At 36.7% G+C, this 20,353-nt stretch overlaps 1 protein-coding gene across 3 annotated transcripts in view; it reads left to right on the forward strand.

The window, feature by feature from the left end:
- Positions 1-20,353, forward strand: part of Angptl5 (angiopoietin like 5) — a 67,910-nt gene that overhangs the window by 45,320 nt on the left and 2,237 nt on the right. For all 3 annotated transcript variants that reach the window (XM_074066844.1, XM_074066845.1, XM_074066843.1), the window contains exons 2-8: positions 5,729-5,884; positions 7,480-7,627; positions 9,383-9,486; positions 10,313-10,406; positions 13,997-14,097; positions 15,607-15,727; positions 18,123-18,308. In XM_074066844.1, coding sequence (XP_073922945.1) covers positions 5,780-5,884; positions 7,480-7,627; positions 9,383-9,486; positions 10,313-10,406; positions 13,997-14,097; positions 15,607-15,727; positions 18,123-18,308 — 859 coding nt within the window. In that variant the 5' untranslated portion in view covers positions 5,729-5,779. The remainder of the gene's footprint in view (positions 1-5,728; positions 5,885-7,479; positions 7,628-9,382; positions 9,487-10,312; positions 10,407-13,996; positions 14,098-15,606; positions 15,728-18,122; positions 18,309-20,353) is intronic.

The following is a 20,353-nucleotide window of genomic DNA, read 5'->3' on the forward strand; positions in this document are numbered from 1 at the left end:
ATAGTATGCATGGTATTATTTCTATTTTCTTATATTTGCTGAGGCTTGCTTTGTGCCCTAGGATATGATCTATTTTGGAGAAGGTTCCATGGGCTGCTGAGAAGAATGTATATTGTGTAGAGGTTGGATGAAATGTTCTGTAGACATCTACTAGGTCCACTTGATCTATTGCATATTTTAGATCTTGGGTTTCTTTATTGAGTTTTTGTTTGGATGACCTATCCATTGATGATAATGGAGTGTTAAAGTCTCCCACAACCACTGTGTTGGCGTTTATATATGCTTTTAGGTCTTTCAGGGTTTGTTTGATGAAATTGGGTGTGTTGACATTGGGTGCGTACAGATTGATGATTATTATTTCCTTTTGGTCTATTTCCCCTTTTATTAGTATGGAATGTCCTTCTTTATCTCGTTTGATCAATGTAGGTTTGAAGTCTACTTTGTCAGAGATAAGTATTGCTACTTCTGCTTGTTTTCGGGGGCCATTGGCTTGGTAAATCTTCTTCCAGCCTTTCATCCTAAGCATATGCTTATTTCTGTCGGTGAGATGAGTCTCCTGTAAGCAACAAATTGTTGGATCTTCTTTTTTAATCCATTTTGTCAAACGGTGTCTTTTGATGGGTGAATTAAGTCCATTAACATTAAGCGTTAGTACTGATAGGTATGTGGTGATTCCTGCCATTTAGTTATCTTAGTTGTTTGAAGGTTTGATTGTGTGTACCTAACTTGATGTTACTCTCTACTGTCTTGCTTTTTCTTATCCTGTGGTTTGGTGCTGCCTGCCTTTTCATGGTTAAGTTGGGTGTCACTTTCTGTGTGCAGGATCCCTTGCAGAATCTTTTGTAATGGTGGCTTTGTGGTCACATATTGTTTTAGTTTCTGCTTATCATGGAAGACTTTTATTGCTCCATCTATTTTGAATGATAGCTTTGCTGGGTAGAGTATCCTGGGGTTGAAGTTATTTTCATTCAGTGCCCGGAAGATCTCACCCCACGCTCTTCTTGCTTTTAATGTTTCTGTTGAGAAGTCTGCTGTGATTTTGATGGGTTTACCTTTGTATGTTACTTGTTTTTTCTCTCTTGCAGCCTTCAATATTCTTTCCTTAGTTTCTGAACTTGTTGTTTTAATGATGATATGTCGTGGAGTAGTTCTATTTTGATCTGGTCTGTTTGGTGTCCTGGAGGCCTCTTGCATTTGTATGGGAATATCTTTCTCTAGATTTGGGAAGTTTTCCGTTATTATTTTGTTGAATATATTACGCATTCCCTTCGTTTGCACCTCTTCTCCTTCTTCGATGCCCATGATTCTCAAGTTTGGTCTTTTGATGGAGTCAGTGAGTTCTTGCATTTTCTTTTCGCAGGTCTTGAGTTGTTTAATTAATAGTTCTTCAGTTTTTCCTTTAATTCCATTTCATCTTCAAGTTCTGAGATTCTGTCTTCTGTTTGTTCTATTCTGCTGGATTGGCCTTCCGTTTTGTTTTGCAGTTCTGTTTCGTTCTTTTTTCTGAGGTTTTCCATATCCTGGCAGTTTTCTTCTTTATTGTTGTCTATTTTTGTCCTGAGTTCATTTATCCATTTATTCATTGTGTTCTCTCTTTCACTTTGGTGTTTATACAGTGCTTCTATGGTTTCCTTTATTTCTTCTTTTGCTTTTTCAAATTCTCTATTTTTATTGTCTTGGAATTTCTTGAGTGTCTCCTATACAGTTTGGTTGACCCTATCCAGTACCATCTCTATAAAATTCTCATTGAGTACTTGTAGTATGTCTTCTTTTGAATTATTCTTGTGGGCTTCATTGGGTCCTTTGGCATAGTTTATCTTCATTTTGTTGGAGTCTGGATCTGAGTTTCTGTTCTCTTCATTCCCCTCTGGTTCCTGTACTAATTTTTTGCTGTGGGGAAACTGGTTTCCCTGTTTTTTCTGTCTTCCCGTCATTGTCCTTGGTGTTGTTACTGTCCCTGTACTGTGTGTAATTAAGTATTTTCTAGCTTGTAATAATAACAATGGTAATATTTAGAATGGAAGAGTGAGCTGAGATGGAAAGCAAGAAGTTAAAGAAAAGGGGAAAACAAATATACAGACAAGAGGGAGAAAGCAGAACAAGGTATCAGACAAGAAAGTTTCAAAGGTATAAACAGGGAGTGTTAGTGTACTAATCGACAGTAAGCTGAACAGACATTAGAGAGACAGAGAGGATTGAAAATCAAAGATAAAAAAATAAAAAATAAGTAAATGAAAGTAATATCTATATATAAAAATGAATTAAAATGAAATGGAAAATAGAAAATTTAAAAAAAAAAAAACCAAAAAACTTCCAAGTTTATATGCAATGCAGTTTCAGTCTTAATAATTTGGGTGTCCGTCTCAATCTCCAGTCCTGGAGTTGGTGCCTCAGATGTTGTTCTGTAGTTGTCTCATCAAAGGGGATGCATAAAGTAGAACAAAACTACACACTCACACACACACACACACACACACACACAAAGCCCCACCAAGTGTCCCCAGTTCAAATGCAATACAGTTTCAGTAAGTTTTTTGGCTTGCAGGTGTAATTCGGTTGTTCTCTCATGAAAGGTAGGGAGAAAAAGAAAAAAAAGCGTCTGGAGACAGTTCTGAGAGTGGTATCTGCCACTGTGGCTTGCCTGCCTGCTGCTCTCAGCCTGTAGCTGGCGTTATTTATGCAGATCTCTGGGGTGAGCTAGCGCTCACCTGGTCCCACAGGCTTTGTTTGCTCAGAGTTCTCCTGTGCGGGAGCCTCTGCTACAGGCTTTCCCCTTTCCAAGCACTGGGAAAGGTGACACTGCACCCGCGTTGTCAGGCCTGCGTGTTTATTTACAGTTCATGTGGGAGGTGGGTCTCCCCCCTGTCCTGTGAAGTTTTCCTCCCACTGCCACTTTCACAAGCTTTCCTGCTCCTGCTTACTGGGTGGTGCTGCTGCTCCTGCCAGCCGCCATGTTTGTTTACAGTTCACGTGGGAAGTGGGTCTTCCCTCCTCTCACAAGCTTCCCCGCTCCTGGTTGCTGGGCGCGCGCCGCTCCCGCCAGAGCCTCTCCGGCCCGCCTGGCTTGTTTATTTACAGTCCCAGGAAGGATTCTCTTCCCCCAATCTTTGGCACTCAGGGCGCCCCACCCTCTTTCCAGCGTGTCCTAACTGTTCTTATTGCTTATTACTCAGTTTCTCTTTTTTCCCCTGGTGGAGGTCTGTCTGTCCAGGGGGCTATGCTGCTCTGGCCCAGGCTTGTCTGTGGGGCTACCGCGGTACCGCGAAGCTCACCTGGTCCGTGTCTTCCCAAGCCGTATGGGCGCCGGCCACTGGCGGCCCCGGGGGCCCTCCTCGTTTCTCCGTTTAACGTGAAGTGGAGATTCTCTGCGCCGGCTGGAGATGTGGAGGGGTCAAAGTTATGCCTTTTCTTGGTGATTATGCCTGCAAAGTGTGTCTCCAGCGTCTCTCCAAGATTTCACTATAGGAGGGTCGCTTTCTGCTTCCTACCTCTAGCCGCCATCTTGGAATTCCCCCGGGAAAATGATTCTATAGGGAATAAAACCAGAAACAATGAGGAATAGCTAGACTAATGATCACAGGAGGATGGGTGAAAGATGACAGTGATAGAGGTGACAAGATGTATTTAACATTTGAACCTTGAGCTAATAAAGTTGTGGCAAACAGGAGGAGGAAAAAAAGAGCTAAATATAACCCTTGTATTTGGGACTGGAACAATTGGATAGAAAGTATTGCAATTTACCAAGATGGGGAAGACCCAGTAGGGGGTGTGGGAAGGAGTTAGAGCCTTCACCTTCTCTAACATGGTCTCATAAATCATTAATGATGCTTTACTCACAAATGAAACTAATAACCATTTTATGGTTACACAGTATGTTCACCTAACCTGTTAATTTGAATGATGTGCTAGTAGGAAATCTTTAGACAAGTTAGTTAAATTCGATAGAGTTTATTTGGGCAAAGAGCAACAAGTCATCTGATTGGCCACAGTTTGACATTTGTCTTACTTCTCATGGTTTAAATCAGCTGGCTACCTGTGATTGCCTGAAGGCCAGCTGCTTATGTTGGGCTGAAATCCAGCTCTTCATTGCAACAAATACACACCTGAGTTAGGTTATTTATTTTTGTATTTTTGTAGAGAAACTCAAAGAATGAGATAGCCTTACCAATGGGATCCTGATTATTTAGATGAATAACTTTACGATCTTGCAAGTCATTAGGCAGCCTGTGATGGGCAATTTTTTTTGTGCTTTCACTTTCATCTTGGCCAAGGCTAGTTTTTCCATCTTCTGCAGAAGTATTTGCTTGCTTAAAAAGAATTTCCTGAATTTATTTCTGGAAAAGCATGAAAGAACAAAGAATTTTAATATCCAGTTAATTTAAATTGCTAAAGTTCAGTCATCTTCATTTCAACTTCATGAGACTTCAACTAGAAATTAAAAAATAAAGATATAAATGTATCTCTTCTGAATATAGATGATTAAGGCCATTAATACTGCCAGCAATGTTGAACTTGCATCTAGATCCAGTGAAATAATAATAGTGACACTACCTAGTGTTTGATTGCTTATTGTTTCCCACAGACAGTATTAAGTGCTTACATCTATTAATTAGTTTAAGCCTTGCAACAATTCCCTTCCTTGTAGGTGATAGAGCTATCGAAATTTTAGGTTCCAGAGTAAAGGAGTGGTACAAACAATGCAAATCAGGCAGTCTGTACACCCAACCACCTCACATCACCTCACTGGAGAAACTCTGAGATAGCAGGTTCAGGAAATGAGAGATAAGAGTGTTTGAGTTTGCATAGCAGGTACTGAGGAAAGAAGGTCAGAAAAGAGATAATTACTTTAGATATTTCTTCATGAATTAAATATTTCTGTGTCTATTGTGTGTTGGTCACTATGCTACGACCATGAAAACTGCTGCATGGTCTCTGCTTTGCAGTTCTCTGGCTAGGAAAGGAGATGGAGAAGATACCTGGAATCAGAAGCAAGACTTAAGGAAGTCTTATTTTACTTCTTAGTTATTACAATAATGAAGTCTTAGGCATGTTTCTAGAATGAAGAGGATGAGTCACTGAAAAGGAAAAATTTATCACTGACATCTTTGATCTATCAACTTTCAGAAAATGGTCATTTCAATAAGAATGCTTATGTTCAGAATTTTTGAATTTTTAACAATGTCTGTAAAACATACAAATCAACTTGTACAAATTTGGTACTTATGTGGTTAATATGATTGATGATAACTTAATTAAGTTAAAAGCATATTTAAAGTTTGAGTCATGTGCTTAGGATGTTCACATTGAACAAATTTCTATTTAGCACTTGGAAGTAGTTCCAATGTAATATTCTTCCCACCCCATAAGTCATTTCTACTTAGTATTTTTGTGAAAACTATTTTACAATTATTGAAGTCATTGAAAAATGCCTTTTCAAAAGCAAAAAAATCTGATTCAGGAAAGCTAAATGAAAATTTAAATCCATGTTCTAACTATCTATCTTACTATCTATCGTCTATCTATCTGTCATCTCTCTATCTACTATTATTTTTTTCTATATAGCAAAAGGATTTGAATAACTCAAAATAAGAGGATCTCTAGAGGCCACCTTGTTTTTCATATGAAGGGTGTTGTTTCAGGCGAGGGCGTGGAAACTAGTAAGACTTGGCTTCTATTTTTGTTGTATGTCTTCCAGAAATTTTTTAACTGAAGACTTTATGTGCTGTAGTTCTTTCCACAGAAAGCAGACTGATATTTGAAGAAGTATTTTCATTTACCCATGAAAAATATGATGTATCCAACCCAAGCGTCACTCTTGTTCTTGAATGTATGTATTTTTATTTGTGGAGGAGCAGTACAAGGTAACTGTGTACATCATTCTACGGTAAGAATTTTAGCAATATTGTTTCAGTTAGCAAAGTCTTATTATCTTTCAAGATGTATATTAGAAGTTTGAAAATGTAAATTACACTATGAAATATAATTTAACAATTAAAGGGTTTATTTTGAAATGTTGAGACATGTTACTATTTTTAAACTTCAGCAACTTTAAAGTTAACAAATTTCTCATAAAAATTTTAAAAACGATTTCAGGCTTAGTTTAAAAGTTATTTCACAACTTTCTGATTAACTTTGATAATGAAATATTTGATAGGTAATAAAAATCACTTTGCCGGCCATCTTAAAAAATGTTGTTATATAAGCTTTTGTACTTCAATTATCGTCCTGTGAGTGGTTAGCAAAGAACTGTCACCCTAAACAGTCTCGGAATGATAATCAGTACGGTGTATAAAACACTGACGGGGTGGCTAAGATGTGAATCCTTATATATTCAGTGTTAGCTTATAATTTTTAAATGTCATAAGGTGCCCTTACCATTGTATCAAAACCAAATTCCCAAGTTCCATGGTTGAAACAAGAATAAATTCTAAAAAATCTACAGAACTATTCACGGTTTAATTCTCTAAAATACTTGCTAACGTTTAAGAATGTTATTGAAAAAAGGTTAGATACAACCTAAGTTTTGAAACCATCCAGTGTGTCAATCATTTCAGAGGCAGAGAGATAAAATTTTGATAAAACAAATGTATCAAAACTTAAGCATGTTGGGGGGCGGAATATCTTTACAACTTGGTTAACTTGGTTAACACTATAATTTTCTCTCAGTAACCTGGTAAAGCAGAACAGGGGTTGTTTTATTTTCATTTAACAGGAGTTATTGAATATATATATCTTCTAACAAAGTTTGTTTTAATATTGAAGAAATCAATAGTTTTAAAAAATATTTTACTAATAAAACCTTTCAGAGTTAAAAAAGGAAATTAATAGTTATCAACAAATACAGATGTCTTTAGAGTGACAGATGTAGCTGGCCTTTTAATGATACCTGTTGATTTTTGCAAAGCAAAACTCCACTTTTTTCACTTTTCACTACAACTTTCAAATCTATGAGCACTTAACCTTTCAAATGTTTAATACTTTAGTTCACACAAAAATAACAGGCTTCTTAACATTATTTTCTATAATTTCTAATAATTGATGGGAGAAAATCCATTTGGCTAGAAATGTTATAGGTATCTCTGGGAGATTTCTTACCCTTTTTTAAGGAAGTTCAAATTGCAGGATTCTTGGAAGGAGTTGTTTCAGCATTATATTACACATGCAAATTTGCAGAAGTTAGAGGTCAAGACCATAGAGTCGCAGTAATGGAACTAAGCCCTAAATAAATACACCTGCAATTTGAAGATAAAAGAGGATAGTGAACATATTAAATCAATGTGCATATTTTCCATATCAAAAATTTCCCCACAAGGTTTATTTGCAGAAGTTTGAATGAATCAGTTCATAACATGTTTTCAGTGATCATACTTATTGTATCTTCTGAATTCCAAACTTTTTTTTATAATCTTCTTATTTATTATGCATTAGGTCATATTAATATTTTACACATTTTTCTTACTTCTACTTTTCAATGTAAAGGACTCTCTTGCAGTAGTTCAAATTGAGAAAAATGTATTGAATGCAAAAGATGAAAGTCAAAGTAATGATACTGTTTATAAGGAAGACTGTGAAGAATCATGCAACATTAAAACTCAAATTACACGAGAAGAAAAACATTTCATGTGTAGTAAGTATTAAAAAAAAAAAACCCCACAATTGGGCTAGGGTGTGGCTCAAGTAATAGAGTGCTTGTGGTCCTGAGTTCAAACCCAGTACTGCCAAAAATAAATAAAAATAACCACAATTGTAAAGGGGCACAACTGTGTTAGTTCTAGGATAGACATGAAAACCACACTTTAGCTTTTGTCTGGGTCATTTTATTTTATTTATTTTTTTATTCATATGTGCATATAATGTTTGGGTCATTTCTCCCCCCTTCCCCCTGCCCCCTCCCCTACCTACCCCTCCCTCTCCCTCTCCCCCTCGCTATGTCTGGGTCATTTTATATGTGTCCTTTTCACCCTAGGCCATGTATTCTATGTGTTTCACACACACACACACACATATTTAAATAAGCATATGTACACATAAATGGATCCTTTGTTCAGATAGCCGGGTGGTATCAACTGACCATGCAAGGAAGGGTGCAAACCAGACGGCTCTGATAGTCATATTATATTAATGCACCTAGGGCTATTTTCTTCCTTTCACCTGACCTTTGGGAAATTTCACCTTGGTTTCTTTTTTTGATAGGGAAGAGTATTCTAAAAATGAATAAATTACCATTGAATGCTACAATAACTAATGCGATAAGTATAATAAAAGTCTGAAGCCCGTTTATTCAGCAAAGCATAACAAATGAAAAGTGTTCCTCTGGAATTCAAAAGCTCCTTAGTCACAATGCAGAACTTTTGTGACCCATTAGATGTGGGTGGGATGAAGGGAGGGGTCACAGAGGGTGGATTGATGATATGACCCAGTTGCTATAGGACAGCATGAAATGCTCGCTTCAAGGTGGCTCATATTTCTCAACCAGTGAGTATAGCTTTATTCCCATTAAGACAGATGGAACTGGAGATGTGGCTCAAGTGGTAGAGTGCCTGCTTTGCAAGCACAAAGCCCTGAGTTCAAACCCCAGACCTACCAAAAGAAAAAAAAATTAAGACAGATGTCTCAATCTAGGAAAAAGCTACTTGAAAGTGAGAGACTGAAAATAAAAGAGAGATGATCTGGGCGAGGTAGAATTAACACTGTCAGCAATTATTAATGTGAATCTACTGTTAGGGTGAAAAAAACCTCAGAAAAACATGATCTCAAATCTCAAATGCCTTAGGGAAAATTATTTGTACTGTGTTTACAACTTTTCTATAAGAAATATCAAATATAGAATATTTTCTACAAAATAAAAATGTTTTCAAAAAGAACACTGTATAGTAAAAGTTCAAAGAGACCAGATAACCAAAACCTTTGACTGAGATTTAGCGTATGCGTGTGAGTATATATTCATGTGTGTGTTAGCAATGTAGCAATTTCGTTATGTAAAATACAGTGTTAGAAGAAATTAAAACAAAGATTTCTCTTTAAAATTAACTTGCCTGATATTCAAGTGAGCTAATTGTTGCCTTTTACTTTCTTGTCTTGTATAATAAGAATTGATGAATCCTCCTGCCTCTCTACTTGTCTTTGTATAAAGTGAGAATGCCATCTCTTAATTAAAACAGATTAATTATTTTGGGGAACCTGTATTATTAGGCATCATAGTTTTATCAGGAATGTTGAAATAATTGTTTTCTTAGTTAATGTTAGATATAATACATGCTGAGTATTCAAACTGAGATGTTGTTTGCATATTTATTCAAAATCATGTGAAATTCATTATTTTTCACCAGAATTGTTTTCTATAATGATATAATATTTAGCAACCATTTTTATTGTGGTTAAGGAAATCTGCAAAATTCCATTGTTTCCTACACACGAAGTACCAAGAAACTACTAAGGAACATGATGGATGAGCAACAAGCCTCCTTGGATTATTTATCTAACCAGGTAATCGTGTGTACCCTGACATACAGTTGGAGATATAATCATTTCATTTTTAATGCATTCATATTCAGACATCCATTTAGTGCCTAAGCCTCAGGCAAACAAAACAGTAAAAACAATAGATCATCATCCTAAGACCATACAGTCTAGTGGAGAAGAAAAAGGTATTGAAAACATGGATGTTGTTAGAACGCCACAAAAGAGAAATCTAAAATGCAGAACAGCTTCTTGTGACCGTGCTCTGAGTCACCAGAGATGAATAAGTGCTTTCAAAGTCGCAAAGGTCGTGTAAGGAAAGCAGGACATTCTATTCGGGGAGGTTTCTTGGAATTGGGGCAGGGGTAAAGCAGCTGGTGGGGTTGAGAGTGTGAACTGACTAAAGGAATAATAAGGAATTAACTCAGGCCACACCACGAGTCCATGAATTGTTTGAGCAGAGAACTGACAGGCTCCAACTGACAGGCTCCAACTGACAGCTGGTGTGGAGGATGACTTGAGGAAGAAGAAAGTCAGGCGATAAGGAACTGTAGCAATAGTTTGGCACAGTAAGAAGAACAGAAGTGCAAGAGCAGCCAAGTATAGAGACAGGGGAGGACAGAATCACCGTTAGAGAGGGAGACACTACTGAATTTAACAGTTGCTATTTAGCTACACCTTTACTGTTCTGTTAAAGCAGAAAGCACTCAATGTAGAAAAAGAAGTATCATTACGCATTTCAGAGCTGGGTTCGTGTCAGGCTTAGAACTGGCATTTGTGTAATTCAGCTAAAGGTGGTTTGTCCAAATATAAATTTACTGAAATGTGTCTGTGTATGTGCATGTGTGTTTAGGTTAATGAGCTCATGAATCGAGTTCTCCTTTTGACTACAGAAGTTTTTAGGAAACAGCTGGATCCTTTTCCTCACAGGCCAGTGCAGGCACATGGTGAGCTGGCTGGTATTTCAGCCTTTTCTTACTTGTGTTTCATTGCTTAAAAATTTTTCCTGGACAGCTTAGTGCATTTGAGAATTTTGTTTAAAAAAAAACACAGCTCACTGTTCTCCCACAGCCTGGAGGATTAATACCTGCCATTAAACAAATTACATATAAACAATGTGTACTTTCCTGTGCTGGGAAACTTTTCTGACCATTTGAAAACTCTGACTGTAAAAAGATAATCCAGAATCTGTTGAAAAATCACACATTTTAAGTAACTTTCTTCTGGGCTTTCCCCTTTGGTATTTTATTAATAGTTACTTTTCAGACAGAAGAAAAGAAAGTGTCAGAGTTCCTCCCACCTGTAAAAAGATGTTTTTGACATGTTTGAAATGTATCAAACTGGGATATAAAATTTTAAGAAAGAAATAAATAGAAAGTTAGTACTTTTTGTACTAAAATACAGCATCTTAATTCCTGCATGCTTGGACTTGTAAGAAAAATGCTCTATAAACCTTACAAATATGAGTTCACACCCCAAAGTTCCAAGCAAATAAATATTAGTCAGGGCCTTGTATATGATCTTTATTCTTTTCTTAGAAAGAGAAGATTCTAGGCAATGCTCAAGAATGTCCTGTGTTTCGGGGGGCGGGGGGTATGATGACAGGGTTTCACATGTTCTTTTGAATTACTTTATCACTTATTTTCCCTGACTGCCTCTATAGACAGCGTGGCTTGGTAGTTAAGAGTGTGAGCTGGAATGTCAGGCTCTCTGGCTCCAAGTCTCTGATATGCTGTATCCTTGCTATCAGTTTCCTCATTGCTAAACTGCCAGCATCTATCCCTTATCATTGCTGTGGGGAGTAAATGGGTAAAGGCATAAAAAGCTCTTATAATATAGACTTGATGCATAGGAAGAGCAATGTAAAGTCTTGCTTTCATCATCATCATCGTTAGATCAAAAATGTGTGGCCCAGAAAATTGAAATAATCTGTTGACATTTACTGGATGGTAACGACAAAGCAAATACCCCAACCTGGACCAGTCCTTCAAAGTGAACTTCTACATGCATCTGAGCCTAAGTCATTGTAAGAGTCTCTTTTAACAATTCAGAGCACAGCCAACAAATTGGTTTCTCCTGGAAATGAAGGGGGTTGGGAACAGTTTTTTGTTGCTAAGTTTTTTTTTGGTTCTAGGAATCAAACTCAGGACCTCACACAGTCTGGGCAAGTGGGGTACCACTGAGCCACCTCCCAAGTCCTCTTCTAGCAATTTTATAATACATGATACGTCATTGTTAACTATGGTCACCGTGCTGCCAAGAGATCAGTAAAACTCATTCCTCTATTCTAATAGAGGAATATTCCCCTAGTCTAATAGTATTAAGAAGGGTTTTTTTTTTAAAATTTTTTTTGCCTTTTGGCAGTACTGGGGTTTGAACTCAGGGTCTCACATTTGGGAGGCAGGCTCTTTACCACTTGAGCCACTCCACCAGCCCCTGGTATGTAGAAGTTTTGGTAAGAGTGGTTCACTATTGGTGGAAGTTTACATTGTTGCATCATTTTGTAGGGTAACATTCTTTCATTGAATACTTACTGTCTGCTCTGTACCACTAATTAGTGGTACTCAGCATCAGGAATGTGAAGGAATGACAGTCAAATATAGAGAAAATGTCAATAAGGAAGCCTTTTGCAGTGCAGCAAAAGACTGAGAAAAAAGTGAACCCTGCAATTAACTTTTGTAGAGACATTGTCTGCATCTGTATGTGTGTAGGCCCTTGGATGTAGGCCTTGCTATGTAAATGGTCAGAATAACACTCCGAAGTAGATACTGTTATTATTCCAATATTACAGGAAAAAGGTTAGGCTTTGTGTGGTTAGTTGATGGTTCTTGGTTAGTAAGGAGTAGAACTAGATCTCTAAGTAACTGTTGCTTTAACACTTCAATTAATTTTGTTACATTCATAAAGATGTAACAGAATAGAGTATATCCTCAAGTAAAATATGATATTCCTATGAAATATAATATACATATCTACATACATATATACATTTACAGTTCCCTGGTGAATGGTGCTTGGGACAGGAGGACTAGGGTTGGGCTATAGCTCTAACTTCTATAAACAGGGCAACCTGTAGCCTGGACCTTAATTTCCTCTTGGTGAAAAAGCAATTTTTCCTTCCTCCCCTTTTGGCTATTGATATTAGTGGTTGTTAACACATCAGAGTCTCGGAAGTTTGGCATGAAGTTGTCAAGGATGTATCAGTGGTAGCTGATCTACTTATTCCTTTGACCTTTCTCCTGTCCACTCATTTACCTTCGTTTGTTTTTTTGGTGGAAGTGGGGTGTGAACTCAGGGATTCATGCTTGCAAAGCTGGAGCTATACCACTTGAGCCACACCTCCAGCTCTCCATTCAGATAGCTTATACATTAAGATAAACCTACATTCCTGAAGGGACATTACTGATTGGAAAAGAATATGCATAATTAGAAATATATTAAATAAGTATTGATCCCAAATGAAACTTTTAAACAGTGCAGAGCACAAATCACTAATAGTGATGTTGTTAATGAAGGAGTATTTGCAGCACAAATTTTTTTTTTTCATTTTTCTTTTATTATTCATATGTGCATACAAGGCTTGGTTCATTTCTCCCCCCTGCCCCCACCCCCTCCCTTACCACCCACTCCACCCCCTCCCGCTCCCCCCCTCAATACCCAGCAGAAACTATTTTGCCCTTATCTCTAATTTTGTTGTAGAGAGAGTATAAGCAATAATAGGAAGGAACAAGGAGTTTTGCTGGTTGAGATAAGGATAGCTATACAGGGCATTGACTCACATTGATTTCCTGTGCGTGGGTGTTACCTTCTAGGTTAATTCTTTTTGATCTAACCTTTTCTCTAGTTCCTGGTCCCCTTTTCCTATTGGCCTCAGTTGCTTTAAGGTATCTGCTTTAGTTTCTCTGCGTTAAGGGCAACAAATGCTAGCTAGTTTTTTAGGTGTCTTACCTATCCTCACCCCTCCCTTGTGTGCTCTCACTTTTATCATGTGCTCATAGTCCAATCCCCTTGTTGTGTTTGCCCTTGATCTAATGTCCACATATGAGGGAGAACATACGATTTTTGGTCTTTTGGGCCAGGCTAACCTCACTCAGAATGATGTTCTCCAATTCAATCCATTTACCAGCGAATGATAACATTTTGTTCTTCTTCATGGCTGCATAAAATTCCATTGTATAGATACCACATTTTCTTAATCCATTCGTCAGTGCTGGGGCATCTTGGCTGTTTCCATAACTTGGCTATTGTGAATAGTGCCGCAATAAACATGGATGTGCAGGTGCCTCTGGAGTAACAGTCTTTTGGGTATATCCCCAAGAGTGGTATTGCAGCACAAATTTTTAACCCCTGTCCTCCCATGTATTTTCTCCTTATTTCTAAAATTGTGATAATTTTTCATTTCTGAGAAGTTAAAATCAGGATACAATCAATGGAAATTATAGTAATATTCAGATAGCACTATCAACTCTTCACAGTAAAATTACTATCTTAAATGTACAATTTAAAGTATTATAAATAACTACTTTTACTTTTTTAGGTTTAGACTGTACTGATATCAAAGATACCATTGGCTCTGTCACCAAAACACCAAGTGGTTTATATATAATCTACCCAGAAGGCTCTAGTTACCCATTTGAGGTAAAGTTTTTCCTTATTATGTGGAATAAAATAAACATCCAAGCAATTTAATTAATATTAAAAATTTAATTATTGTAATATTTAATTTTTTCTTGAAAGTTTTAAAGTAATTTAGTAACAGTTTCAAAATTTTGGTTTTCTATAATTCTAATATCAAACTATGAATCAGTAGAAGAACAAGGTATTCTGTATGTCACTTGTCTGAATTTCCATGGTTGCACTTTTTAAAGCAAACTCATTTGGTGCAAGATTTTATATTTTTCTTATTGTAGGCAGAACTAAGCAATATAAATCTGCTAGCCTATGGAGATTAGAAAATAATGATGTGTTTTGCCTTGAAGCTTACTAAAAATACTTTTGACTTCCTTTCCTATTTATGCTTATGCTTTCTTTTGATGATAAATGATTTCTTGTGATTGCATCAAATTAGTAATTTAAACAATCTTTTACTGGGGTACAATGAAGATTGATAATCTGATCCATTGTTAATTTGGGTAAAATAAATTACTCATGCCTATCCCTATCCTTGCATTCTATGCTAGGATTTCTAGTCAAAATTTCTGAGCACTTTTTCTTTGTGCATAAGAAAGTTTCTGATACTTATGCCTATTGATAGTCTTTATTGCACAATAAAATAACTTTCTTTCTAAATAGATTCTACCAGTTTCTCTTCTTGGAGTCACTGTGTTATTTCTTTTGAAATTTATTGACAAGATGTCAAAAAATTGGAAACTAGGTGGGAAATAATTTTTAAATTACCTTCAATTATTTCGCCTACAGCTTCAAAACTGGATCTGAACAGCTGTAGAAAAGAAGGCTTCTAATTTTACGAAGAGTGGGATGTATCACTCTTCTGTGGGAAAGTGTTGCTTCCCTAACTTCCTCCACACTGCTTTTTTTTTGGTCTTTGTGTGGGAAGTTTCTGATGGAAAGGACTGCTCTGGTTTCTTCCCTTGCCATTTCTGTGCATCCCCTGCTGGGACATTTTGCACAGCACCATCGGGAGGTACCTATGAGCACCTGCTGTGTGAGCATAGGTCAGGTCTTTGTGTCTGAACACGGTTCTTCAAGGCTTGTGAGAGAAAAGAGCAATCATAGGCAGGCAGACAGGCATATTTAACATGTTTTAAAGTATTTTATTCAAAGAAAAGTTAATTTGTAAACAGATACATCACTCTGCCACATCAAATCAGTATTGTTATTACTGAGTTGAAAAACATTTATGGAGTCAAGAAATAATAAGATAACCTTAAAATGTTACCAACAAGTATACGTTTTTAAAGAGTGACTGATATAGGGACTGTAATTAGGTTAGTTACAAGTTTACTTTATAATACATTGTGTTATTCTTAGAGACTTAAAAGAATCTGAATATATTAATGACATACAATTGCATTGGAAAATTTCAGTGGAAGTAACTTTTTTTTCTCTAGGCCCATAGATGAGCATGCATTTTAAAATATGAAATAATGAAAATAATTATTTTGGTATTTTCTGGGTCTATTTTAGGTAATGTGTGACATGGATTTCAGAGGAGGTGGATGGACTGTGATACAGAAAAGGATTGACGGGGTCATTGATTTCCAAAGGTTGTGGTGTGATTATCTGGATGGATTTGGTGATCTTTTAGGTCAACTTTTATGTATTTTTGCTCTATTTTTTTAAATTCCTTTTGGTATTGTGACTATAAACTATGTCTGTGTTGGTTAAATCTTTAGTAAAAAGTAACAAATCCAAGTGAATACCAAAATGTGATTTAAGCTACCCTTTTCACATCAAATTATGTTTAAAATGGCTGTCAGTTGAGATTGAGAAATCTTTATTTTTAGTTATCTGTTGAAATGTGATTTGGATGAAAATTCTAAATTGGATATTCATTAAGTATCTACTATACACCCAGCAGAGTCTGGTCAACAGGTGATCAACTGTTTGTAGAGTGAAAAAGTGAACAGGCAGGGTTGTCATAGATCTTAAACATTTTGAGATGTGTGCTATATCTACACCAGCAAATGACCTGGAGAACTGAACTATGTGACTGTTCAGATTCAAATTATTTGAATTGGACATACTGTTTTATTAAAATATTAGTAAGCATTACTATGCTGGAAATTTGACAACTATAAACCCCAGATGACTTGTAAAATCTGGTTGTAAAATATTGCCACATGGCAATACTTTTGATTATAAACAAAAAGACCCCAGTATTTCTGACCTTTTTTAGAATTTGACACTAGTTGCAACGTCTGCAAGCGATTTCGATAATATTTGTGCTATTTTAGTAGTTGTTATTGTTACAACTTAAAATGCTTTGCCTCCTATAATAACGATGGCCCAATGATTTAGTAAGTGGTGGTGTCAGTCCTGGTGATAAAAACCCTGCTGCAAGTCAATGACTTTAGAATGCATTTGGCTTGTGGTCAGATTCTGCCATGCTATGAGGTGTGGTTGAATGGTTGTATTTTCTAAGCATTATCTAGAATTTCCCATCAAGTGCTTCCTCCTGAATTGAGGAGTCACAGATTGACACAGGGTTTGAATTGTCCTTTTTCCTTACTTTGTGATTATCTCTGTGGGGAGATGGTATGAGTTCTGATTAATAAGATCTTCACGCAAGTATTCCTCATGCAAACTGAGACTGTTATACCTGGTGACATTTAAAAAAATACATTGGGGATTAAGGAAAATGTACTGTTAAATCTTAAGTCTGAGTTGGGAAGACAGAGGCACTTAAATTGAAATGTTATAGACTGTCTGAGACTAAACAGAGCCTCTTGGGACCTATCATACTGTGCCCATCTTCTTCCTGTACTTACTCTGGATATTTTTCAGTTCTAACTGGGTGATAGCTAATACGTTCCCATTAACTATAGAAGAGAATTTAATAACTTAGTCTTAGTTTTAAGAGTCGTAATGCTGTCACATTATTCTCTAACTCTTTGAAGTTTGTTTTGGCTAGACTCTTATGCACTTCAGTAATTTCATGATCCAAGTAGAAGGATATATCTTAGGGTATCCATATTTAGGCTATGCCACAGTGAGTAGGGGGAAGTGGAAAGCCATTGATTTAGGTCAGGCACCATAGATCACACCTATAATCCTAGCTACCCAGGAGGTAGAGATCAGAAGGGTCATGGTTTGAGGCCAACCTGGGCAAAAAGTTAGTGAGACCCGCATCTCAATCAATAATCTGGGCATGATGGTATGTGCCTGTGCTCCCAGCTGTGCAGGAGGCATAGGTAGGAGGATGGAAGTTCAGGCTGGTCCTGTGCAAATAGAGTGATACCCTATCTGAAAAATAACTAAAGGAACTGAGGGTATGGTTCAAGTGGTAGATATCTGCCAAACAAGCATAAGGCCCTCAGTTAAAAAACTGCGGTACCTCAAAAACAAACAAAACGTCAACAAAAAGCCATAAAGCCATTGGCCAGAATATGAATGAAAGAAGTACGGTCTGAATTAGGGTGTTCTATAATCCATCCTGGATCTGCGGTTGTCTTAGAAATACTGACCTAAGCCTAGGGATACTCCATTGTTGTTCCAAGCGATTTTTAGCCATAGGTAATTTACAAGCTACATTATAACAACAACAACAACAAAATACTTGTTTTATTCTTCAAGATAGAAAAAAGTAATTTCAATTGAGTAATTTTTAGGAAATTTTTTTTAAAAAAGCAGCTGATTTGGAGGTTAAACCTCTTACATTTATGGGGACATAGCATTTGTTACCTGTCATAATATTTCAATGAGTTTTTTTTTTTGCTGACATGTCCTTTTTATTTAGTCTTTAAGTGAACTTTTGAATTTATTTTGGGGAGATAAAATGGAACCGATTTTCTCTAGTCTTAATGAAGTAGGAAGTTGGGTTTTTTTTGGGGGGGTAAATTAGATAAACACTAATAATTTGAGTGAGGTAATCCAATCCTTATAATTATTTATTGAAATGCTAAATGACACCAAACATTCAATAATAAAGAATTGTTTTAATTTGTATTAAAATATATTAAAACAAAGAATTTTTTTTACAGGAGAATTTTGGCTAGGACTAAAAAAGATTTTTTATATAGTCAATCAGAAAAATGCCAGCTTTGTGCTGTATGTGACCTTAAAATCTGAAGATGACACATTTGCTTATGCATCATATCATAATTTTTGGCTTGAAGATGAAACAAGATTTTTTAAAATGCACTTAGGACGGTATTCAGGAAATGCTGGTAAGTTTTTCATTCCTAAAATGGTCCTGCATATTGAAGTATCATGGACTCAATATGGGTGAAGATAAAAATACTGCACTTCTCTTTGGCATGACACATAACTGGTGAAGAGTACCAGTTGTGTACTGGGAGACCTTAGGGATTGTTGGCCAAGTGTGGAGTCTGGAAACTCTGCTCTGAACATTGGATCACCTCATGATTCTGAAATGCTTTCTTTCTGTCTTTCTTTCTTTCTTTTTGGTTTATTTATTCATTTATTCATATGTGCATATATTGTTTGGGCCACCTCTCTCCCACTGCCCCCCGCCCCCTCCCTCCACCACCCACCCCCCTCTCTTCCAGGCAGCACCTGTTCTGCCCTCTCTCCAATTTTGTTGAAGAGAAGACATAGCAATAATAAGAAAGACAAAGTATTTTTGCTAGTTGAGATAAGGATAGGTATACAGAGAGATTCCTAGCACTGCTTCCGTGCACATGTGTATTACAACCCGAATTGGTTCATCTCTACCAGACCTCTTCACTACTTCCTGGTCACCTTCCCATAGTGACCTCTGTCAGTTTAAGGTTACTATATTAGCTCTTATACAATGGGCACATTAAATACTTTCTCAAGTTTTGGGTTTCTTACCTTTCCCTATTCCTCCGTATGTGTTCTACTCTTAGCATGTGACACATGTCCAATAATATTACTGCATTTGTTTTAGGTCTAATGTCCACATATGAGGAAGAACATATGATTTTTGGCCTTCTGAGCCTGCCTAACTTCGCTTAGGATGATGTTCTCCAGTTCCATCCATTTACTTGCAAGTGACAGGATGAAATGCTTTATTTCTTTAAAACAATTTGTCATGCGTCGCCTCAGTTGATCTTTTGGATGGACATCAGCTGGGAGTAGGCCAAGAATGTATTATTACCTTATTCCCAGATTCATGTTCAGAGAGGCTGACGTTTAGAAGTTATAGAATGTGAGTTGATCTCTGCTCTTGTCACTTCACCAGAACAGAAATGTGAAAGATAAATGATGTGTCCAAGAAAGCTCAAAACACCTGAGTCATGGAAATAATCCAAGTTGATAGAAACAAGGAGCTCAGTGTTTTTTTCCACTCTATCTTGGTGTACCTACTCATTTCCAAATAAATTTAACTTGTTACAATGTCAGAATGCTTGATGAGAAACCTATACTTTGGTGATGAGATTTTAAAGGTATTCAAGTTAACAGATACAAAAGTCAGCTTCCCCACTGTTGCTGACAGTGTCACTTGTTTGTCTGCATAGTCAGTGTTAGAATCTAAAAGTGAGTGTTATGAATCTCAGCTCTTTAACTGATCATGATATAGAAGGGAAGATAAAGAAGACTGAAAATACAGAGTACTGAAAGAGCTTTGGGGTTGGAGAGAGAGAGAATGATTCTAACTGATTACAACCAGAAAAATTTCATGGAAGGGCAGTTTTCAAAAACAAGTCACTGTCAAACCTTTTTGAAGGTACATACACCTACAAAATCTGATTCAGTAACGTTGGGCAGATGGATATGTTGGCATACTTGTAGTTGAGAACCATGGACCCGGTCTTGGAGGACTCTTGCTTCTGGCAAGAAGCAAGAATGTTGGCAAACAGAGCAGACTGTGTCAAGCAATAGGGAGGAAAATTAGAGCACATGGAGATTTGTCTGGTATGGCTGGAATTTATGACATCTGAGGAGGTTTACTCCTGAGACATTAGGTGGAAGTTGGAAATTCAAATATTGATACGTAGGGAATAATTTAAAGAGTTACAACATAAAGTTCACAGTGCATTATCTCTAAAAGTGTAAAGAATTATTTAAACACGGAATATGCTATCTTAGGAAGTTTATCTATGGGTTCTCTAAACCATGACTGTGATTTAATTGGAGGATACAATCTGTAATGGCAAGCTTTTTCATTATGGAACCCTCCAACTTTGCGATGGTTGCTCTCAATCATTGATCACATAATATAATCAAAATAGTGAAAGAAAAAGGTGTTAGTAGAATTTAAGGAGATAAATATAGATAAACCAAGGGG

This window comes from Castor canadensis, chromosome 2 (assembly GCF_047511655.1).
Source record: "Castor canadensis chromosome 2, mCasCan1.hap1v2, whole genome shotgun sequence".
NCBI classification, from domain to species: Eukaryota; Metazoa; Chordata; class Mammalia; order Rodentia; family Castoridae; genus Castor; species Castor canadensis.